The 24731-nt window shown below is 40.8% G+C and overlaps 2 protein-coding genes across 3 annotated transcripts in view; one reads left to right on the top strand and one right to left on the bottom strand.

Annotated features, from left to right (window-relative positions):
• Nucleotides 1-1186: 1186 nt before the first annotated feature.
• Nucleotides 1187-6433, top strand: LOC308491599 (uncharacterized protein C5orf58; the record flags this gene model as incomplete). Its single annotated transcript, XM_081035430.1, has 2 exons — nucleotides 1187-1277; nucleotides 6282-6433. The coding sequence occupies 2 exons, from the start codon at nucleotides 1187-1189 to the stop codon at nucleotides 6431-6433; spliced, it is 243 nt and encodes an 80-aa protein (XP_080891556.1).
• Nucleotides 6434-8056: 1623 nt separating this feature from the next.
• LCP2 (lymphocyte cytosolic protein 2) overlaps nucleotides 8057-24731 on the bottom strand; it is a 40706-nt gene continuing 24031 nt past the window's right edge. Inside the window, exons 11-20 of one of the 2 annotated variants that reach the window (XM_081035810.1) lie at nucleotides 22296-22321; nucleotides 22171-22190; nucleotides 21971-22078; nucleotides 20563-20614; nucleotides 17627-17756; nucleotides 16283-16329; nucleotides 12875-12966; nucleotides 12194-12271; nucleotides 10628-10783; nucleotides 8057-9084 (exon numbers count right to left, since the gene is read on the bottom strand). In XM_081035810.1, the coding sequence (XP_080891936.1) occupies nucleotides 17715-17756; nucleotides 20563-20614; nucleotides 21971-22078; nucleotides 22171-22190; nucleotides 22296-22321 (248 nt within the window). In that variant the 3' untranslated portion in view covers nucleotides 8057-9084; nucleotides 10628-10783; nucleotides 12194-12271; ... (1 more) ...; nucleotides 16283-16329; nucleotides 17627-17714. Of the gene's footprint in view, nucleotides 9085-10627; nucleotides 10784-12193; nucleotides 12272-12874; nucleotides 12967-16282; nucleotides 16330-17626; nucleotides 17757-18455; nucleotides 20615-21970; nucleotides 22079-22170; nucleotides 22191-22295; nucleotides 22322-24731 lie in introns of those variants that run through there. The other variant, XM_081035809.1, reaches the window with a different exon arrangement.

A 24731-nucleotide genomic window follows, 5' to 3' on the forward strand; every position in this document is an offset into this window, starting at 1 on the left:
CTACCCTCCCATGCCACCCACCAGCCCTGGAGCACCAGCCCCCAAGAGTGGGGGGGCCAACTTTCTTCGGCATTTCTCTATCCGTTTAGTTTCTACTTCCTTCTTGGTTATTTTTTAATTTTTTTTTTTTACATTCATTCCTTATTTTTAAAGTCAATTTCACCATCACCACCCCATCCCCTTTATTTCATTATCTTCTCTCCTTTCCCCTCAAACCCGAATCTTTTGATTTGCCATACTCAAGATAGCTGCCATTCCCTTTTTAACACCTCGGGACTTGTAGGTGGATAAAAGTGTATTTTATTCATTGTCTGGGAAAAAAAAAAACAATTTTATTTCTTTTACAGTGACTTTAGAGTGAGAGAGAGAGAGAGAAATAGGATAAATCCAACTCAGGAAAAGGCGGAGGCAAGGAATTTAAAGGTTAGTTTGTTTTTATTATTTTGGACAAGTCATATACTGCCTCCTAACTTCCCACCTTTCATGTTGTCGCTGTTTTTTGTACTGAATGTCACTTATTTTTCAGGTCTTTTTGAGAGATTTGAATGGCTGACGTTAGATTCTAGTGAATCATCCATGCATTTGTATTTGACACAACTGGTTAAATATATGTACTGTATGTATACCATAGTAACATTTTGATTTGCACATTCCAGTTAACGAATTCAAATGTGAGTTGCCCTAATTCCATAAGCCAAAATAGAAGCAGTCATTTTGCCATCCATTTAGTCTATGAATTTTAATTGAATTTTATTTTGAATTTTACTACCTGTTTAAAGAGATTTATGTGGAACCTGTCACTCAAGAATAAGTTAGAAAAAAAACACTGACTTACGTAAACAAAATCAGAGATTTTGTATGATTGCTAAATTGTAAGGTAGTTTATAAGTGTTGACGATTTCTGCATTTCCATTATAAGGGCCCCATCCCGTGGAGATGGTTTGATTAAAGAAGAAACCTCACCCTAAGAATTCCAGTTGGAGGTGTTTCCAGTTGAGAAAATACTAACTTAACAAGTTGATGCCTTCTTATGTTAGAATTCTAACCATTTATAAAGAATATTCACAATTATTTCGGTTCTAAAATAACAGATTTTCCGTTTAGAAATACTGAAAATTTAAGTTATCTTAAAAGTACACATAAATACTTCGGATTAACACATTTTTTTTTTCTCTTTTAAAATCAGATGTTTAGGAATAATACTGACCATAAGCTAAAGGTGGAAGCCATAATTAAAAACATTAACACAATTTCTTTGGAGTTGAAGAAGATGAAAGGTAAGTATGGAATAACTATATTTAAGTGTTTGCATGTATGTCATGGTTATAAAAAAAATAATAGAGCCAATTTTTGCTTCTGCTGGGATATAAGTGAATTTTGCCCACTAATTGGGACTTTTCTATTTCTTAGGAAATGCGTACACTAATATGAACTAGGTCTCTCAAGATGAGTTATGTTTGAGCATTGATTGGTCTAGCAGTTAGCAAACTTGCATTCCCATCCTTGGCACTGATAAGCTTATGATGTCTGACTAACCCCTGTGAATCCACTACCCTTCCTTCCCTTCAAACAAACTATTATACAACGATGTCACATTCTGCAAAGTGGTGCCTTATCCATTTATCCTTACTTGGCCCGTAAGGTTCTGTAAAAATTAAAAATTGTAAGTTTGTTTGATTCTGTGAGTTTAAGGCTCTTCATTTTAAACAGATTCATAGAGTAGGATTGGGTCTCATAGCTCATGATGTTTAGTCACTCATCTCACAGATATATTCTGTTTTATCCCATGTAAAATTTCCATGGTTGAGCATTTCTAGCGATATTCTATTCCTGACCAAACATTTCCTGTGTTGGGGAACTTCCTATCTCATCAGTCAACCTATTCTAAGATAATAGCTCCTTATGAACTAGCTGAAATCTGCTCCCCTAGCCCTTTCACCCACTGGTCCTATTTCTAACCATGAAAATTACATTGACTATCTAGTCTTATGACAACTCTGGGATATTTGAAGATAGCCTTTGTGTCAGTTCTGAGGCCTTCAGTTACGCATAACAAAGTGCCACCTTACCATGGCTTATACAAAAAGGAAAATGACGAGACAATCTAAGGTAGGGCTGCTCGAAAGTTAATTCAGAGTTTTAAAGACTTCATTAGGTCCTGGGTTCTTTCTATATGTTAACTCTCTGTTCACTCTGTAGTGACTCATGGTCATTGCCTGCAGACATGGCCGTTACAAACACTGCCTCTGCCTGTGTCTGTATAAGCCTGCCCCCAGATCTCTCCAGCACATTTCCCCTTTCCTTTCATTGGTCAGAGTTGCATCACATGCGCATGACTGCAGCAGCCACCGCCCAGGGGAATGGGACTGCCCAAACCAATTTGGACCAGTCAGGACTTACTGCTGGAGCTGGGGAGAGGACCACAAGTGGAATCCAATTGTGCCACGAAGAAGAAGAAGGGAGTGGCCGTTAGTTAGGCACCAAATAGTGAGTGCCTGTTACGCTGTTTCTACCTGTTCTCTTTTGGGCAGTATTCCCCAGAATGATCTGTGAACCCTGCTGTCTCAAGAGATGTTAATAGATGGTGGGCAATGAAAAAGTCCACATTCTTTTGGTCAAATAAGTTTGGGAAGTGTATGATGATCTATAGTTCTCTAACAAATTTACAGTACATATTAACAAAGGCACTGAGGAGTCTGATATAAAGAAATCTGGTTAGCTTTGCTTAATTCATCATCTCCAAAATCAGTCTCAATTCTACAGCGAGGATTATCTTTCTAAAATGTAAGTCTGCTGAAAGCCTCATTGGTTCCCCATTGCCCTGAGGGTAAAGTCCAGACCTCCTAGAATAGACTGTAAGACCTCTTGAGATCAGACCCTTACCCACCTCTCCAGTCTCTCATCTCATTGTTTTTCCCCCTGCACGTTCTATGCTCCAGCCAGACTGAACTATGTGCATATCTACACATTTAATCTGCGTCTGTGCCGTAACACTGGCATCTCCTTCTGAAATGCCCACAGCTGTACCCCCACCTCGACCCCACAGGTTAATGCTACTTATCACATTAGTCGAGTTTACTTACTTACATCGGAAAACTTCTTTTAAGCCAGCATGTGATCTCTTCTACCTTTTCATATCATCTATCACACTGTGTTGTAATTGCATGTTTACTTGCTTTTCCTATCCCCATTCAACTGTAAGTTCTTTAAGATATTCCTGGCAATTAACACAGTGCCTTGATGTGATAGGTTCTTGGAAAGTGTTTATTAAATGAAAAATTGGTTGTGGATGCTTTTACTCACTTAAAACAATTAGAAAAGATTTAGATTCCTCCCAAACTTGACTATCTAACTGTTATAGTTTGGAGACATTCTTTCATGAAGTAAAATAGAAATAAAAACTATGATATATGTGTTCCTGAAAAGTTGTGGGGTAGGTTAAACTGTCAGGATAATAGGGACTTAAAGAGCTAGACTAGGAAGGTAAAGATGGAAGATGAATGAACACTCTGTTTGCTCACTTCCTTCCCAAAATCATAATGGCAATAGATATAACATTTACCGTAATCCAAATACTCTTCCAAAAGCTTTACATAAATGGATTCAAATGTCATAACAACTCTATGAAGTAGGGAATGTCACCCTTCGCATTTACAGATACATAAACAGACATGAGAGCATAACTTCCTTTCCTAAGTTCACACAGCTAGTCACTGGTAGACCTGAGATTTAAATTTAAAGTGATTTTAAACAGACAAAAATCCACAGCACAAAGAGCTCTCAAAAAGAGTTAACTACGAAACAGAAAGCAAATGGAAGCAGAGAAATCTGAATCCCAAAGTCCAGAAGTCTGAACCATGAGCTGGCTAGGTAAAGCTAAGAAATAGCCCCAAGACTCAAAACATAGTGGCACCAGAATCCTGGACATAGAGGTGAAGGAGAACAGGAGGACTGGTTAAATAGTTAAGAAGTTATAGACTTCCTGAGACCTCTTCCCCCACTACGTAACTGGACAACGGTTTCTCTTGGTGACATACTCGTAAGACACAAGGTTTATTCCCTGAAAGGGTATAAAGCAAGAGCTCTCTGGCCTGGAGCCACTGGCCACAAATTGAGGAGCAGAGTACTGCACTAAAATCAAGTGTATTTGTTTTAGTACAGTTTTCTTTTCCCACTTTCTTTTCCCAGCTTTCTTTTCCCACTTGGCTACAAATCTTTGGCAGCCTGATTTATACCCTCAAGCAGATTTTTCTTTCAGGAATCTGACCAGCCTCAGAGAAAAGACCTAAAGATCCTGGTAGTACAGGACCCCTCAACAAAATACGCTATCAGATCGCCCCACAATATAGCCTACTAGGGGCATAGAGCTTCCAATTGTCTTCATGGTGCCTCAGTCTCAAATATGAGCCAATAAATATGGCACAACAGATATTTGAGGAAAGCATCTAATATGAAAAGCAGAGACAGAACCAATAAGTAGATTCAATCAATGAGGAAGAAACAAATTATGAAGGGAGATGGAAACTAGAAACTATAATATCCATAGAGAAGAGAAGACGCTACATCAATGAAAAAGGAACATGATGCTATAAAAAAAAAAAATAGAAAACAAAAAGGAGCTCTTGGAATGTCAAAGTGTGACAATAGAAATAAACTCTGTAGATGCTTTTAAAGATAAAATGAAGAAAATCCCCTACATTGTAGAGCAAAAAAAAGAGAGATGGAAAGTTTTAGGGGGAAAAAAATGACGAACCAGTCAAGGAAGTCCAATATCCAATAAATAGGAGTGTTAGAGAGAAAGAACACAGACAGTGGGTGGGGAGGGATTCATTAAGGAAATAATCTCAGTACATTTTCCAGAGTTGAACAGTTTGAGTTATTACAATGAAAGAGCCCAACACAATGGGTGGAAATAGACTCGTACCATGGTACAATACTGGGACGTTTCAAAACACTGAAAAGAATAAAAGATCGTGAAAGCTTCTAAAGAGAAACAACCATTAAGAGTTAGAACCATGAAAATTCTCAGTAACAACACTGGAAGCTAGAATAAAATGCAGCGATGTCTTTGGAAATTTGAAGAAACAAGATTTCCAACCTAGATTTTTATAGTCAGTTCGTCAATTAAGCATTTGTGTAGAGAGAGAAATTTTCAGTCATATAATTTGCCCTCTCAGGAAGTTACTGAGGTTGTATTCCACCAAACAAAGGAGCAGACCAAAACGAGAAAGACATGAGATTCTGGAAAAAGAATACTCCACACAAGGGAGGGTGAAGGGAGTCCCTGGTGAGGGGAGCTCCCAAGAGCAAGCTGTACAGAGGCCTGGAGAGCTGTCCGTCCAGACTAGATAGAGCAGCTCAGAGGCTCGCAGAGAGGAGAGACTTGGAACAATAGAACAGCTAAGGCACTTGATTATACAGAGAGGAGTTTTACCCAACGTGGGGAAATTTGGGATATATTCATGATAACTCAGCAATGAAAAAAAATTACTAACTTTGGTTGGGTAGTGGCTTGAAGGAATGGCAATGTCATATTACAAGACTCAACTATGAAGAATATTTATATAATGAAAAATTTTAAACATTAAATATTGAGCTAGCAAAAGTTAGATTCAAGTATATTGGAGGAGTGAGTGAAAGAGCTGTATCTTAAGTCTTCTGTAATCAGAAGCAGATTACAGATACCTAACATTGAAAAATAAACTATGCCTGTCATTTGTAGATATGGAGATAATACCAGCTACCCCCATCCCAAAAAATAAACTCCATAGACACAAAACAACAAAAGCTACAAAAACAAAATGAGCTAAAACACTTAAAAGTGGTTGCCTCTGGGAGATAGGAACTGCTTTTAGGTTGATGCAAAAGTAATTGCGGATTTTGCAATTAATTTTAACCTTTTAAACTGCAATGACTTTTGCCCCAACCTAATAGTTTTTGTAACATGCCTTATAGACCTATTTGAGATCCTTCATACTATATGGATGTGTAACAGAGAAAAGTAAGTTTTAAAAAGTATAAATCAAATTTGTGTAAATCAAGTTGTAATTTAGTAAGATAGCTGACAAACTGAGCTAAAGAACCCTTCTGGTAAATGTTTTATGCCATTTTGTAGTACGTAAATTTGAGTTGAAGTCACGGGGAGCACACCTAAATTGTGGTTTCATCAATAGGCACTTAAGAGAAAGTTAAATCCAGAATTAGGAAATAGCTACTGAGAGTAATAGTTGCTGGGACAACGTGCTACAATATACTGTCTTCTATTATTCTGTTTTACACAGAGCTCTCCCAGTTACTGCTTTGTGACCTTACTCTACATTTTAATCATCCTGTGAAGGAAGATGACTTCAAGGAAACAGAAAGAAACAACCCCCTCTTTGAAGAGTTTAAAGTATCAGATGTATCCCTTGCTTCTGATAGTTTTTCAACCTGATTTCTTATTTGTTTATTGTGAATTTAGAACTATACGTATTGTTGAATTAACAAGTATCTGGGAGATTTGAGTTTACTAATATATTTAATATAATAAAAAACAAAATAAAAATACGTTGAGTTATAAATAATCATTTCATGTTCCTGAAGGCTGTTTTATTATTGTTTTAATATTTCAAAGAACGGCTAATTTATTTCACTAATGGCAAGGGTATGACATAGGAAATTGGCCATGGGGCACTGCTTACTTTAACCTTATGCTTGAATTTGACTCGGGCTGAAAGAGAGTCACTAAATTGTAAATGGATGGTATTGAGTTTATATTAATCCGATCTCTCCTGGTAGCAAATGCCCGAAACAGCTCAAGCTAGCTGAAGCATGTGTTGTGTTGTGTGACTTGGCAGCCCGTGGTTGGAGTGGCTTTCCAGGGCTCCCCTAAGGAATCAGATGTCTCTATCCTGGTTTTTTTCTGGGCATTGGCCTCATCCTCTCCTGTTACGGACTGTGTTTCCTCCAAAAGGCAGGTCAAAGAAGGGGTAGAGTCATGGCAGGCGACAACTCCGGGTGTACAGCGTTAACTTCTGGGGGCCCCAGAGAAGAGACATCCTGACTCAGCCTCCGTGTTTGGGTAAGATGTTTCTCCCTGAGCAGGGTCCTAAGCAACTGATTGGTGAGGCTGGGTCATATGCCAGGTCTGGCCAAAGGAGCAGAGAGCCCATCAGAAGAATGGAGTTGTCATTGCCTGAAGAAGGGGAGAAGAATGCTAGTCATAAAAACATCAGATACTCACCACCAATTTGTCATGGCAGTGGGATTATTTTTAGGATACCTTCATCCTAAAACTTCCCAATTTCTGTCCCTTTCTACCAAAGGAGACTTAAATTAATAGGCTTTAGTTTGCCATATATACATGATTCACTATCAAATAGTTGCTTTGAAATCTACCGTGTCCTCCATTTTTTGATATTTTTTGCATATAAAGGCTACAAGACTGTGAAGCAATAAGGGCAGCTCGCTCCATAACAGAACCCTTAATGGGTGCTACCCTCACTAACCAGCACTAGGTCAGCATTTAACACAGAACAGGCAGGAGGTAAATGCTTGCTAAATGTTCTGTTGAATAAGCATGTAAATGAATGCAGGTTTTTCAGCCTTAAAATCTCAGATTTTGGACCTTAAGTAAAGAACTGCTTTGTAAGGATGAAGTTTTGTGAAACATTTTTATCATCATTGGTTAAGTCTCCACATACTCGTCGTAGCAAATTGTTAGTTTTAACCCGGTGATTTCCAAGAATCCCTTCCAATTTTCTATCCGCTCATGAAAAGGAAGATGCAAGATATTCTTTACCACTCAGAGAACATGGAGATTAAACAGAGAAGCAAACAATTTTTGTTGTTAATAAAAGTTGTGGAATAACAAGCAAGGGCCCAAAGGGGAAAGCTTGAAGAACCACATAACGCCAAGTTTTTGTTTTGCAAAATGCCTACTACTTTGAGATACCTAACCAGAAGAAAAGAGCTGAATTGCTTTGCAGGATTTATAAATGCTTTTTGGGAAGGATTAGAAGGGTATTAAGAGAGTGGTCGGGCATAAAAAGAGAAGAAAGAGATCTAGTCAGAAAGTCTGATCAGTTTTTTCTGTGTGTATTCATTGCTTTTTCATCTTCCCAAGACAACTTTGGCAATATTTACATCCCTTGACAATGCTTTTGGAGTTGGGTGAGGGTTAGGAGAGGAGGGATTGAGATGTGATGAATTGAAATCCAGCTGTATTTGATATCAGAGCCTCATCTCTAAATGTAAAATGTTTTCATTTGGTATTTGTAGCTTAAATATACTTTAAAACAAAAATAAATACTATGGATTAAACTGTAAAGACAATAAAGTTGTTTCAGGAACCCAAAAGTAAAGCAAAAGGCAAATTAATTTTAATCCCAGGAAGTTATCCCAACATGCATTTATCTTTTCATAAAAAAGTGTACAAAAATACACCCCCCACAACAACAACAAAAACACCAAATAAGAAAGGATGAAATATTTTTGAAGCCTTTTAAATTATTGCTGCTGAGAAAGTGAATTTTAGTAATTTTCTAATTATATGTATAAAACTGATGGTTGCCTCTGACTGACAAAGGTTTGGCTATTAAAAAACAAACAAACAACCCAGTTTAATGTGATAGCAAAAGCTATTACTAAGTGTTTTGAAACTTGCCCCAAATTATTTTTGTAGCTATGGAAACTACAGTACTTTGAAATGGGTATCAAAAAGACACGTTTCTATAGGACTTATTACAATGCAGTACATGACTTCAAGTGCAAACATTATTACTGATGCACTTTACAAACACTGAAGAAGAATAAATAAATTACGGGATGTTTGACAGTCTTTGTTTCAAAACTTCTTAAAGCGAAAGGACAAAACCCCTGTGTTCGGGTTGAGGGGTTTGATTCAGTCCTAAGTGAGTGTCCAGCCACCCAGGCTCCCTGCTTTCCCATCCTGGCAGCAGAGGCAGGCGGACGGGTGACTCGCTAGGCATGAGCTGCAGAATACGTCAACGTGCACTGGTATCGGGAACCTCGGTTTTTCCCATCGATGAGCAGAAGTGGCATTTTCCTGAAGTAGTCGATAATATCTGACACAGACAAAAAGTCCTGAAAGATTCAAAATAGGGAGGTAAATCAACCCTGAAATGGGTAGCCTGAATTTTGCCCTCAGTTTTGTTTTTTTAATCTGCATAATATTCTACCTCTTGAAGTTATGAGGATTGTAGGGGAAAGCCTGTGTAAAATTTGGCAAATATTGGAATGATTTCTGCTATAGAACTTCGAAAACATAATTCCTCACTGACCTACAACAAGCCAGGGATAAAAGACTATGTATTTGAACCTCAGATAGGAGTCATCTCTGCACGGGTCTAATTGTGATACCCTTGCCTTAGGAATGCTCTTTGTGTGTTTGGTTTCTATATCCCACCTTCACTCAGCCATTAATAATGTGAGGAGGTATGAGGAATCAGGAGGTCAGAGGTGATAACTATAGCATGGCACAAGAAGGAATAGCAGTTCCTTCAGGATCTCTCTACTGCGTCCCCATCGCCACCTCCACACTCACAGGGGCTCTGCAGCCACGTCTGTGCATTCATCGCCTGGATCACCCTATCGCTGATGGCCAGACTGGACAAAACCCCATCCATCCTGTTAGCCAGGGGTCAGAAGCCTCTTCTGTATCCCAGACAGGATCACGCACTTCCTCCCAGACGTCTCTGCTGGGTGCCTCCCTCTGGGGCAGCTACGACTTGTATTTGTGCCTTTCCACACTAGACCAACAGAAATCCTGGGGGCAGACATCTCTGCTTCTATAGGACCAGGGCAGCTGTATCCACATCGACACAGTGATTCAAACATTTGACCTAAATACATGTTTCTTCTACTCACTGACAGGAACATAACTGAAAAATGTATGGAGTGAAATGGAAGTGACGGGTGAGCTGTTTCTCACTCTGCAAATGTTTAATTCAGCTGAGCCTCTTCCCAGAACTTTGAAGCTAAAGAATATGTTTGGGGCTTTCATTTTAGCTGTTAGTTTCCTTGCAAAAAGCAGCGGCGAAAGGTTCCTTCACACCAGTCTGACTACCACTCAAAAAGTGACTAGTGTAAGTCCCGGCCGAACAGAGGACAGTCTTTGGCCATTTCGCCACCTTCATTGGCCAAACCTCCATTTTCAGTAGGAAAGGAACTGAGTATCTAAATATTCACCACAACAAGAATTCTATTTCTCCCCTCTTCCAGATGCCGATTTAAAATACAGCCTTTGTAATACGCTGCAATCTTCCATTAAAATTATGTCACAAAGGTGAATGCTGAGGACACTGACCTCTGACACCATCTACTTGGATCTTTTGAAGACAATTTAAATGTTAACTTTTTTTTTCTAATTTCAAAAGTTACACATGTGATTTTAGATCATTTGGAATAAAAGATATAAGAAAGATTCCTATGGCAGAGGTAAGTAGTTACTGTTAATACTTTGGTTTTTTTCTTTCAATAAATGAAGGGTCTCACTACTATGATTTAACTTTTAAGTTGTCATACAGTATTGCCCTCCAAAGAATGTTACAGTGAAGCTCCGTATAGGTCGTTATGCAGAGAGGCATAAAAAGAGAATTGGAGGAATTTTGCAACGGGACATCCTTACCTCCTTCCCTCGGAGTCCAGTTCCCAACAAGTAAACGTGACTTTCCTTCTGATAACGAATCTGGATGTTGTAAACTTTATCCTTGTACAACACCATGAGGACATATGGATTGGTTGTTGTCTTTTTAGAGCTGTCTCTCACCAGGAAAGTGCCATCCTAAAAGGATAAATTCCTGTTACTATGGGAGCAGTAAAAGTCAATACTTCTGGTGCTTCTAAGAGCAGTAGAGAAGTCTCTAGCGATCTGGAAAGCTTCAGTGGACATGTCAGTCTTCATTCAGATCCCCGGGCAGCTACAGATACCATGTGTCATGCATTTCTGGGTTGTCAGGAGGCACCAGAGATTGCATCAGAGACATCTCCAAGTCAACCTCCTTGAAGTCTCCCAATGGAAAGGAATCCCTTTTTCAGTAATAAAACAATACATGGTTGGATGGATAAAGGGCCGGCTGAAATAAGGACTTTATTGGTTAAGGATATATCTCCCTGTTCTTAGGAGCTAATTTCCCAACCCTTCTTTCCACTTTGGAAGTCAGAAAACACCCAAAGGCCTGTGAAATTCACCCCTTTTAAAACCTCATGCTCTCCAGGGAGTGTTTCATCCATCATATACCTGACGAATTTCATTCCATAAATTATTGCTACATGATGTTAATACTGTAAAGATCTGATATTAAAGTAGAATTAATTAGTAAGGACACGTTTAAACTACGCGCTCCTCTGTGTATTAAATCAGGATGGCTTTAAATAGCCATCAATCTGCAATAATGGCTTTCCTTCGTTCTTTTCATCCCAAGTTAATTGAGTAAGTTCCCGTCAGAACATCTCTGTTGAACAAACATACCTGCGGACCAGTGACTCACAGCATTGGTTTCACTATAGAATCCTCTGGAGAGTTTTGAGGACTCCCAGAGCCCACACAGCCCTCTTGGCTAATTAAATCAGAATCTCTCCAGGTGAGACCCAGGAATCAGAAGTTTTTAAAGCTCCCAAATGATTTAAACGTGCAGCTAAGGCTGCGAACTACTGTTGTAGGCTCCAGACGTGGAAGGTGAAGGGTCTTTGTTTCCCCTCTCTGACATGAAGATTTAAGGTTAAGATTCAGAACCAGATGACGGGAAATCTGATAAGAGCTCATAATATGAAAAGATAGCTAGAAATTTCTAGGGGAAAGGGCAGAATGTTGCTCCTGTCTCTCTGGATACGGCTTTCTTCATGTCGACGTGAATGGCAACCGTGTATTAAGAGGAAGATGGAGCTGGTAAGTTAGAAATTTGGGGGAAAGGGTTTCCTTTTGACACTGTATGATTTCTATGGCACGCCTGATCTTTTTGATAGTAAAATCTCCTAAGATTCTGCCAGCCAAATGGCAACCTTAATTTAGATTTTTCCCAGTCCGAGGAATCATTGCTATGGCTGCTGGAAGGTGTGAAGCTGGCACTAATGGTATAACTGCGTGACCCGAGCCGAATTCCTAGCCCATAATTGGTACTCGATAAAAGTCAGTTCCGTTTTTCTCCTTCCATTAATATTTATAACTACTTAAAAATAAACTTTAGGACAGTACCTGGTTTATCTTTCTAAGAGCCGCTTCTGCCTCTGGTCGGGTAATATAAGAAACATACCACTCTTCATTTAATGAATTCTGAAAAGGTAAATTTTTAAAAACTGAATACATTTTGCAGTTACATATGTAAGTGAAAAGAAAAGCCTCCGAGTAATTATTTCCATAAATCACCACCTCAATTCCATGAGGTCTGAAACATTTGTTTTCTTAATTTGAATATAGAATCATTCAGGTGGGACTAAATAGAAGGTATTTCCTGTGAACTGCTTTTTATCATGACTCTGGTAGCTATTGAATAAGCATTCCTTATTTAATGGAACCTCGGATCTGGAAAAATACACGTGATAATTTCTTCAGTTTAATATAATAATATACTTAATGAAAAAACTGGGTTAACAAGTAGTTAAAGGACTTTATTCAAGGTCATAGACTAGGAAACAGATGAAAAAATAGCATTATGTTTCTCATTGTCAAATGCAAAACACATTTGCCATTGGAAGTGTTTGTAAGAATACAAAGGAAAAAGAAAATAGTTTTCACTTGGATCTTCCCCTGTGATTTTTTTCACTATAAAAAAAGGCTAATGAAAGATAAAAGTACAAAAGAGTATTCAGTAGGAGTGTCTCATGATTCATTTGCTAAGAAAAAAATTAAGTAAAATGAAAACATATGCGTTATTACCTGTTCTTCCCCAGGGGATGGTGGCCGAGGTTTGTTTGCAATGGGCAAGAAGTTCCTGCCTTCAGCTCTGGGAGGCGGTCTGTTGCCAGGGCCTTCAAAAGTATAGCATTTTGAAAGTTAATTAACTGTGAGCTCCTTTTCACTTCTGTCATAACACATTTTCTCCCCAAAATGCCCTGGCAATTGTTCCCAGCAGTGAACATTTGAAGAAGCCATAGCTTCAAAACCAATTTTCACCCGTTCAAAACCACAAGGGCTGCTCACACACTACTCTATAACCATGCCAGTGAAATTCTGACAGCGATACCACAAATTCGAGTGATTTCGTAAATATGCACATTACATAATATAAAGTGCCTACATCCTATGATGATAAAGTCACAGTTCTTTTACTGTGATCATCAGAAAGAATATTTAAGAGACAGATCTTTCATAGACCCTAGCACCCCTAGAATAGATTCCCAGCCACTGAGGTGACAATGCAATTAGAAAGATAATTATGTTCTTATTGTTTTCACAAAAAGAAATGTCAGTTACCCAAGATGAGGTGAAATTACCTTGAGAAGCAGAATTACCTTTTGGAATCAGAGTTTGCTACCTGCTGTTCTTTACCGAATTTTCTGAAGCGGTAGAGCTGTACGACCCCCATAGGAGGCCCTACAGATTATCTGATCAATCAGAAATCTTTGTCACGTACCTATAAATTACCCAGCACTTTCATCTCACCTTTTCTGACACTTTTTTTTCTTATTAATGGTTCCCTGAAAATTTCTGAGCATGTGTTTTCTAACCTCCAGAAACATTTGATTGTGTTGATTTGAAATTGCCCAGGCTGTTTTCTATGTGACGGAATAGCTCTTAAAAATTGGAAAATTCTGTGAGTTGAATGTTGTCTTAATTACTCATTCACACATTCATTCATTTATTCAACAAATATCTGTTCAGCTCTACCCTGTCCAGACCCTGAGTAAGGCACCTGTGAATGCTACCTTTCATCCTGACAGCAACACCCAAGGTGGACACTGTCATCATTTTGCATCACAGGAAACAGAGACTCCGAGAGTCTAAACAAATCACGGGCTCTTAGTGGCAGGGCCAGGACTTGAACTTGTGGTTCCCAAACGTTCTTCTGTATAACTAAGAATCCTGGGAATTCTGAATCATCCGGGGCTATGGCATCAGCCTGTTAACAAGCACTCCAGGTGGTTCTGCACAGGGCTGTCGTTCCATCTACGATATGTCCCAAGTGGCTAACTACCTGCCCCATGCCACTGAAACAGGAGAGTTACCTGAAAGGGCTGAAGACACTTGAGCCGTATCACCTGGACAATGTAAGATGACCTTGCCTGTTTCTAACTAAGCCAATGAGGCTGGCCCTGAGCTGCTGATCTTCCTTCCTAAGGCTCCCAGTGCCTCAACAGCCCTTCCCCACCTCCACCTTTATAGGCCAGCATGCAGGCACTTTTGTAATGTTTGCTGAATGAATGAAATCTAACCACATAGGAAAGTGATATAACCAAGTCTGTTGCTTAGCTGCTTTAGGGTTGAGGAATGAGTCCCCTTCTGCTCCTGCACCTGCAGGCCAGCTCCATACAGCCATGATTCAGGGCAGGCGAGCACATGTACTTTTTATTGCAGTCACACACCACCCTTAATATCTAGATCGTCAAGGAAGTTGGAACAGGTTTTTGGATAATACACAATACATCCTTTACCTTAGGATAGTCAAGCAGCCACGGGAGAAGACTGAGGACCAGGTGACCTGGCCGTCTCAGGGGAAAAGGGATCAATTTTGATTAAGGTAGTATTCAAAAAAAAAAAAAAACCAGCCATTTGTGTTAAGCATCTCCAACACCAACCCATAAAACCAGGGATGTGTGGGACTTACTTTGGGAAATACTGCTATAAGTAAAGTATCTGGAGCTCAAATCCGTGCAAGGGCCAGGCAGGTAACACAATGTGGGTTCATAAAACACAGTGAGATGTGGAGACTGGTAAATTGAGGCAGGGAGGGCACTGTGGAAATACTGTATAGAATGTAGACACTATACCCTCAACTACTGAGGAAACATTGAAAACTTAGTGGATTTCATTGGCGTTAGCAGTAGGGTCTCTCACATACATGGGCTGGTGTATGTAATGTATCATGTAATACATAAAGGTTTACTCTTGAGCTCTACTTCAAACTTACTAATGTAGCTTTCTATTTACAACACACACATATTCCTGTATCTGTACCATGACTGCAAAAAAAAATGTGTTTGTTCCCAACAGCATTTTTTTAAATTTTAAGTCAATCTTTAAAAATCAGGTAATTTCACATTAAGGACCATATTTCCAGATTTTCTTGGAAAAAAAATCATAAAATCTAGCAACAGTGGGCCAGTTTCCTGGCATGGGAAAAATTGTTTTCTAGTGTTAGGTAACTTTCCTCAGTCATTTCACAATCAGTCATTCAACAAACATTTTTAAAGGGCCTGCCAGGTGCCAGTTATTTGGATAAATAATAAATAAATAATAAATAAATAATAAATAATACACACAGTCTAGTCCTACCTTGTAGGCTTTTGTGGCTACCATGTTTTCCTGAAAATAAGTCCTAGCCGGACAATCATCTCTAATGCGCCTTTTGGAGCAAAAATCAATATAAGACTTGGTAATGTATTATATATTATATTATACTTATATTATAAGACCTGGTCCTATATTATAGTTAAATAAGACCAGGTGTTATATTAATTTTTGCTCCAAAAGACGCATTAGAGCTGATTGTCCATCCAGGTCTTATTTCCGAGGAAACACGGACCAGCATCATGTAGGCACTGCTAGAAATGCAGAATCTCAGGTCCTACCCCAGATTCACTGAATTAGAACTTTAATTTAACAAAATTCCCAGGTGATTTATATGCACATTAAAGTTTGAGAACACTCTTAGCAAATATTTAGATTGGCCACCCAGAGAAAGTATTATTAAAAATGCAGGTCATCACCCAGATTTACTGACTTGGAATCTTGTGGGTTGGGTTCTGTTCATTTGTATTTTAAACATGCCCCTCAATTTGCAACTCAATTGAAATTCATGACAGACCCCTAAAACTACAGAGAAAGCCAAGCACTATCCCCGGACACTGTATAGACACAGGGCAGGCATGAAACATTCTATGTGGGAAGATTAAAGCCAAGACCACATTCCTAAGGAAGTGTGTGTGTGTGTGTGTGTGTGTTTAGCATAGTACCGTATTATTCCAACAGCCGTTGGTGCACTGCAGAAACTGAATTAAGTGCTGGATAAGGAACTCAGATGCCTTTAGGAAGCGAAACCTTTGCCAAGAGGCTTTGGAATGGGTTGGTAACCCAGTCATGAAGGCGTGTTGCCTGGAGCGGGTCCCTGAATCACAGAGTACAAACCTTGAGAGAAGTATGGCGGCAGGGAGGCACTTTGTGGAAAACTGTTACTGCAGAGACAAAAACAAAACAAAACAAAAAAAAAACGTATTGAAGTTAGGTTGAGGTGAAGGAGCCAAATGGGGAAGCTGTGTTAGGGAACCCAGAATGCAAATGCTGATTTGTTTGTTGTTACTTCCCACCCTCCCACCTACAAAGCATGGGCGCTGGATAAAGAGAAGGAACTGAGTACATATATTTCACTACTGTTCCATGTGGACCATCCCAAAGTCTAACAAGCCTTATAAGCCAAAAACCAAACAAAAACAAAACTGTGTAAAGGGGATTTAAAAAGTAACTTTAAAAAGCTGGCTGCCATTTGAGATCTTTGAGTTTAAAGAATGGCAGAAGTCCTCTGCGGAGAGGACCTCTCTTAACAGTTTCTGCAGGACCTGTGGGAGCCCTAAATGCTGTCTGCTCCCCACTCCTTAGCCCAAGCCTTCTGTTCAAGTCTGCTCTGCTCAGAAATCTCGTGTGAGTGGTCTTTCGCAAGAGTGAAGCATAGGACTGGGGCCCAGTGTGGGGTGAAGCAGCACGAGAAAATGGCAGACATGGCAGAAAAAGAAAAACAGCTGGAAGAATGAGAAGAAACAGAAAATCAGAGCAAGAGGTGCCCAAGGAAAATGAAAAAATTTGAGACTCCTCCCAGATGTTTGGCAGGGGTGGAGAGGTGGTGCTGGTGGTTGAGTTTTCTCCCATATTCAGGGTGGGACTAGGGTTCTCCCTTTGGATATTAAAGGAAATGGTGAGCCCAAAGGGCTGGAGGCCTTTGGGGATACCAGGAGGCAGTCTGCAGGCTTGTGGAGGGAGAAATGACCTAGTCTTTCTCCTGTTTGTGCCTCTGTCTCTGGACAGCCTCATCCAGGCCCGGAGAGATGCTGTTGCTATGGAGAAAACGGACCTGCAGGGACAAAGTCTGTGCAGTGAACTCAGTCTCCCCGCCCAAGACGCAGGGTGAACTCCAAGTACTTAAACTGACTAGGTTTCTTGAGTGGTTGTTTGTTGTTTGTTTCAATTCACAAAGTGAAAACATTCCCCATTTCCTGCCAGAGTCTGTTCTGACTGGGGCAAGCATGGGGTAGTCTATTCTGCACCCCTCTGACCGCAAGCACATACTCAGAGGACAGCAGTGGATTAATGCATGTGGTTCTTTATGCTCTGTTTGGTTTGGGTTCTCAAGATCCAAAATGTTCCGACCTTACTACTCATTTCCTCATTTCTTTCTTCCCCAACCCACCTGCCATTAGCTCAGTTATAAGTGGACCCACATATTACGTTAAGTTAGAACTGCACAACGTTGCCACAAACCTCTCTGAGAATGCTCCCGGCACGTGAGATGATGAGAGGGAGTGTTTGGGTGATGGCTTAGTAGATCTCGAAGGGAAAGTGTTGGAGCTCATGGAGAGCAGTGCTGGCTGGGGCAAAGGTCTTTGATGTACTGTGGGGGAGGAAAAAAATAAAGCAGATGGTCAGGATCCAGGTGTCACAGGAACATTCCAGAACTGCTCCCCAGTTAGAAACAGCTAGTCTAAAGGGAGATAAAAATAGCCAAATGATCAAATGTAATTTGGAAGTGGTAAAATGGAACCCCACCCCCCAAGAACTTTCTAGATGATTTCCACCTTAGAATGCATTTTAAAATGCTGTTATTCTACAGCATTCTCTGTAACACATATTTATTTCATTTTCGAAATGCTGACTTGGCAGAAAATTGTCAATTGGAAACCATATGAATTTCAGAAATGATTCACAAGCCTTTTTCGTTTTATGCAAGCCAAATTTCATGCTTTCTCATTCTTCTGCAGTTAGTGATCCTTTACCCACAAATGTTAGAGGGCATAAATATTAGAAATTTTTCTATCAAACCATAATACAATTTTTTAAAAAATTTTGCTGTACTATTAAGTAATTTGCACTGATACGCATGAACTCAACACTTCTCTTTTGTAACCCAGCCGAATGATTCCATCTTAGTGATAGTCATGCAGTTTACTGACTGATATATGTCTACTTAACACTAATTTAATAATTTTAATTCATTCTGTGGGGTTTCTATATTAAATAATTCCATGTGAATGCCTGAGCATAAAAATGAAGGAATTAGTTAGAAGTTGTAAGAAAGCTTTTCTGAACATACCATCATCTTCATCCTGGTGAGGGGAAGAAAAAAAAAAGAAGATATTCAATTATCATCAAAACCTGATTCGTAAAAGAACTGCATTTCTCAATAACATAAATGTCTCTGTTTCACATTAGCAGTTGTACAATTCCATAATAAATACATTGTGGAGAACAGTAGAGCTTGCTAAGGGGCTGATAATCTCGTAAAAAAAAAACCATCATCTAAGGAGATTCCACTCTGAGTCATTCCTTCTATATTTAGCATCAAATAGGTTCTGAGGTGTCTAAAAGGGCCCAAAGATACAATAATAATGACAATATCTACTGCGTGTCCCCAAAGATTCATACATGATATTTCGTCCAATTCCCCTAGCAACCCTTCAAGAATTTAACATCCTCCTTTCGCAAATGGAAACAGGTTGCTCAGCAGGGACTCTGAACTTGCCACATGTTACAGAAATAGATCTGGCCCCTCATCCGTCTGACTCAAAGCTCAGCCTTCTTCAGCGCTCTGTTTTGCTATGGCCACTCTTAAAAGCATGTCTACCTTACTTATTCATAATGTGGCTTACAAGGCTTGTCTGCCTCACTCAGCATATTTGCTTTCGGGGCAACCTTGAAATAAGCAAAGGAAAGGCTATTTATTCCTCAGATGAGAAATGATGGCAGAGACAAAGACGGTCCTGCCATTGACCAGCAGGCCAAAATTGCCAACCTGGCCTTGTTTTGTTAGACCACACAAGGTGGTGAATGAGCACCTTCCTCAAAGCGTGAGAATTAGGTCTGTTATGACCTGTGCCTGGTATACGGCAAGTGCTTAGGACAAATTTGCTGTCATTCGTCTACCACTGAGATGAGGCAAGAAGGATCATAGCCAGAATCATTCATCCCAACTGGCCAACTGGGAGTCCCTGTGAAGGGCTGCATACATAAAGGCACGTGGGCTCAGGAAATCCCCACAGTGACATTTCTCTTCAACACGGTGGCAACCATGTCATGTCCACTCTGGTTCAAGAATATACAACTCCCAGAGTCCCATGACACGAGTGTCAACCCTTCCAGAGATTGGGAACCTCAGGAATGTGATGTTACCCTCGCTTTCATCCTCTCCTCCTCTTGCCCAGTTGCTCTGCAGCCAAGCTGCTGCCCCCCTAGGCTTCATGGGCATTGCCACCCACCTGTCTTTGCTCAGGATATTCCTGAGGCTGGAATGCATCAGGGATTTCTCTTCGGGTGATGCTAATAATCTGTGTCCTCCCCATCATTGAAAGCCTATCACAAATCTCACGTCTAAGAAGTCACCCCTGGTTCCTGGACCCCCATGGATCAGTTTCTTCCCTTTGCTTCTGTAGCTCATGCCACAATCATATGCGGCTTAGCATGTTGGATGTGGTTTGCCTGGCCCCATCATATCTTAGCACTTGAACAAGCACAGTGTCCAGCATAGAGCTACGGAGCAGCATGCGTCTGTGGGCTGAGCCCTTGAATAGGGGCAAGTGTGTGCTGGCCCTCAGAGGGCTTCTAGTACAGAAGAAATCAGGCAGACCTGGATTCTCATCCTGGCTACTCACTAGCTGTGCAGCTTGTAATGAGTGTCTTACCCCTTCTGAGCTTCAGTTTCTCTCGGGAAAAGAAAAACTCTGATTCCTCATAGGGTCATTAAGTGCAAAGTCTGTGTAAAACTGGGGTGACCAACTTTCTTGGTCCTGGTTTGCCTGAAACTGAAGGAATTCCTCGGATGTGAGACTTTCATTGCTAAAACTGGGGAAGTCCCAGGCAAATAGCTGATCACACAAATGTAGCCAGCTTGGCAACATGCACATAGTAGGCATTCAATAAATGTTATTGTCCCTCTTTTTCAGGTTGTAGGGGTATTAAAAGGGAAAACAGAGGACTTAGAAACTTTGCTGTGAGGCCCAGACTTGTGGGCACCCCTCCTTATATCCTCTCCTCCACCCACTACTGCCCGTTCACCTGGCATTTTGCCACCTGGTAATGGGGCTGAGGTTAATCCAGCCTGGGAGCTCTCAGAGGGGCAGGAGCTATGCAGTGCATCCCTGTGGGACAGGTGGAGCTCCAACCTCCATAGAGCCAGCACTGTTTTCCCTGTGCCAAGCATTCACCGAATGACATTTTGTACTTACATTCTCTCTTCTGTCTGGTCCCCATCCATGCCTGAAATAGGGCAAAGAAAAAAAAAAAACTGAGTTTGAAGAGTTTCAGAGAGCTGGCCTCAGAATATAGATAGTTGCACTTAATCTAATAATGAGACATCAAACTCACTGAGCCATGATTAAATGAGAAACAAAAAAAAAAAACAGCAGAAAAGCAGGGGAGAAGTAGTGGCAGGGAGGTTAGGTGACTCAACGTTCTGTCATCATTGCAAGCTGAGCTAGACAAACCTTTATTCTGTTTAGCTACTGCAGCAAATAATTACCAAAAATAAGTTTAGTCAGCAATCTAACTCTTTCCTAGCTGTTAAATTTCACTGCATAGATGTTTCTTCAAGCAAATGAAAACATTTTAGGTAATATTCTCCTTTGCTGATGTGTTAAAACAGCCATCTCGGGGTTCACCCTTCGGTGAAGGGAAGACAGTTGGAAAATGCTGCTGCTTTGGGACTTTTTCCAGACGCATGAGCTAGTCAGACAGATGTGACAGCTGCCTTAGAACTACGGCAGGCAGCTGTACTCCTGGGCCCCAGCCTGTTCTCAGAAAGAAGGACACAAGGACAGTTTGTTAAACAGCTCCTATCTGTTGATGCTTCATTATGTCCTCTCATTCTGTGTTTAATTACAATTCTGGTCTTTTGTTCATTATGATACTTCTGGCATTCATTTTCATCTTTTAAAATATTCCATTCAAATATTAACTCCATCACTGAGGTGTTGTGGGTGCACCCTCGCCCTGATTTAATCCTCACATTAGCCAAGCCAGGACTAGAGTTACAAATCCGGATTACACAGGTAAACAGGGCTGTCCTTAGTAAGGAGTGGAATTGGGTCTGACTCCAAATGCATTTGTACCATTTGCTAAATTGGTCCTGTAGGACTTTACAGCAAAGTTAGCAATATTAGAGCAGACCTCAGTATGCTGGCATTATAAACTGCGGTTGGCAGCGAGGAAGACACTTACAGTGACCTAAAAACCTCCCCCAATTATTTCCTTTCTGCTATCTGCACGGAAAACGAAATTGGCAGATAGGTTCCTATGCACTGTGATGGAAAGAAATGCAGCCACGAATTGAACTGGTTGAGGATAAGGTCTCCACAAAGGGCAGTCATCCCCACACTCCTGATTAAGATTCTCTCTACCCCTTTCTTGGTGAGATGGCCATTTTCTTCAAAGGGACCCAGACACTTTACATCCAACCCAAGGAGTCTGAACATCCCGCCAGCCATAGCAGCAAACGAGCCACTCCTGCCTGGGAGTGCCCAGAACTTCCGGTTCCTGTGTAAGGCTACTAATAGTAGGCAGGTTGTTGGTGTCGTCCATTCTGAATGACCAGCTCAAGCAACAGAAGATAGTTACTTTGGCAGAAATGGCTTCTTCCCTGGCAGAGGGCTACTTCTATCATGTCTTTCCGTGGCTGGTGGTAAAGGAGGCTTTTGTATCTTGGGTAAATGCTCCCCGAGAGGCCTGCAGAGTTGAGAGAAAGGATGTATGAGAAACAAACTCGACTTCCACAGCGCAGACTGTGTTCCCTCCTGCAGATATAACAGAGCGCTTACCTTCCTGCTGGGGCCGAGGGCTGCAAGACAGGAGGGGAGATGTGTGAGTGTACTCAGGGCTTTTTAAAGAATAAAGACGAGAAGCAAAACAAAAACACACACAACAAAACAGGGAAACCTCTTACCTTGTCAGAAAACACTGGTTTCTTTCCTGTAAAGGACAAACAGCAGACAGGTCTTGAATTCTGGACTTTATCAGCTAATCATAAGCTATTAAAACATAGTTCATTGAAACTGTGAACCAAGTCCCTTGGGAGGTTGATGGGGTTAAAGCATTTAAGAATCATAGACCCTAGACCAGGAAGGGCTCCTCACAGAGCTACTAATTTTACAGGCTCAGAGAAATTAAGTGATTTGCCCAGGGTCATACAGCACTGTGTACATACAAACAGTATTCTTGATTCTGTGCTTCCTTTCTGCATTTTATTTTATGTAACTGATGATAGAAAGGATTAAATGTCTTTTGGGATTTTATCCCTCTTTCATTGGTCAAGAGGTTCTATGTCAAGACTAAGTTTATTATCATTCTATCTGAAATAAACCCATTTGCCTTGAAAGGGTTAATTTTCCTCCAATCCTGTGGTACATATTGACATTATATAAAGTATTACAGTTATTTTCAGGAAAAAAATTTAACTTGAGGGAGAGGGTTTCAGGAGATTCTAATGGTGGGCTGCAAATCATTTTGTTTTGGTTTTTGTTGCTCTCTCTCTCTCCTTTCATTTTTCTCTTGGAACAGATAACATGCAGGCTCCCAGAAGAAATGCTGGCTGCACCTGAGAACCCTACATTGCAAAGTTATTCTTGATTCTGTCTGAAGTCCCCTAGAGTCGATATGCTCTATGTCTTCAATGCAACAAACGTATTACTTAACTGGATTCTACCAGTTCTAGAAGCAAATCCTGCATGACCTTGAACAAGTTGTTTAAGGTCTTTGAGTCTCAATTTCCTCACCTGTAAAATGGGGATTATAGGTGACAACTGCATAGGTTTGTCATAAGGATCAGGTGACAATTTATACGCAGGCTCAGGCACAAGAGTCATGTTAGATAGCACCTCTTCCCCTCCCCATCCACCCCCTGCACATTTACCATCCTAAAGAGAATGATGATAAGATGTGCCTGGAGTTGCGATTTATTCTCTAAAGACTGAGTATATGCCAGGCCCATGAGAGGTTCTAAGAATCTTGTCCCACTGTGAAGAGCTCACTACCTAGCAGGAGAGAGTTTTGGTGGTATAAAAAAAAAGTTCATTCTTCATAAAACTTTGTTTTGGGGTAGAAACCCTCCTTTAGAGGGATAAGCAGAAACCTTAAATTTATATCTTTAGGCCTGAATAGATTTTATTTCTCAAACATCTGCTGACTTATGCATATTCTCTGGGCATATCAGGAGTCTCCTGTTAAGAGTTCGAGCATTGTAAGTGGTTAGCTCTCCCAAAACATCATAGACAAGGGAGAAATTCAAGGATAGAGTTGGTATTACAAAATCTTCTAAAAGGGTAGATTTTGCTCAGAAGGTGACTCTGAAGGATTAGATGTCAGTATTCCATCTTTCTGAGCTTTGGCTTACGGTGGTAAACAGGGCTGGAGTCTGAAGTCGTATCTCTCTTGTCTACATTTGTGTCATTTGCACGGCCCCTGCAGTGGACCCGTCTAAACTAAAATAGCTGATGCAGCTTTGCATGAGTCAGCAGAGCTGTGGAGCCATTTCAGGAAAACAGCAGCAAGCAGCAGCCTCGAATCCAAGAACTGAAAGTCATTTGCCAGCAGAAGAGGAGACTGAGGCTACAGCAGGTTAATGCCTTGCTCAGAGTGCAGCTAAGGAAGGGCTGAGGTGGGGCTGGGGTTCTGGGTTTCTTAGCCCTCAAGGCTCGGGCACCTTCCCCACAACTCCCTAGTCTACAGCGAGGAGAATCCACGTCTCCAACTACAGAATGCTGTGCTGGAAAAAAGCAACCAGTCTGAAGTCAGAAAGACCTGGGTTCAAATCCTGTACCTAGTTATACAAGTTTGGGGGAAATTATTCAACCTCTCTGAGCCTTAGTTTTACCATCTGCAAAGTGGGATAATCACCCCCCCCCTTTGTTGGGTCGGTGTGAGGATTAGAGATAAAGTAGGCACATTCTTTATGGTAGGTAAAGCACTGGCCCTACAGTAGGTGCTCAAGAAATGGTAGCTAAGTTTTAGAATTGAATTGGAAATAACTTCACGTGGACGTAGCTGCAATCCGAGAATACTCTAGGTCAATTCTGGGGGAAAGGGACTGTACAGTTTGGTCAAATGCACAATACGACGAACAACCCTCTCCCCCACCCCCGCCATTTGAATAGCACCTTAGAGTTTTAGAAAGCATTTTCTCCTTACAGAACACCCACTTTACAAATAAGGAGATAGCTCTGGAAAAGTGAGGTCCCTGTGGTCAGTGAGCTACTAAGGAGTGACTAAGGCACGCGACGACAGGCCTCCCGACCTCTTGTCCCTGAGCCCCGTTCTGCCCTCTGTACCACGGGGCCTCTCCATCACCCTTAGGGCAACACGAGGTGTGTGTACACAGACGGCC

Source organism: Rhinolophus hipposideros, assembly GCF_964194185.1.
Source record: "Rhinolophus hipposideros genome assembly, chromosome: 23".
NCBI lineage: Eukaryota > Metazoa > Chordata > Mammalia > Chiroptera > Rhinolophidae > Rhinolophus > Rhinolophus hipposideros.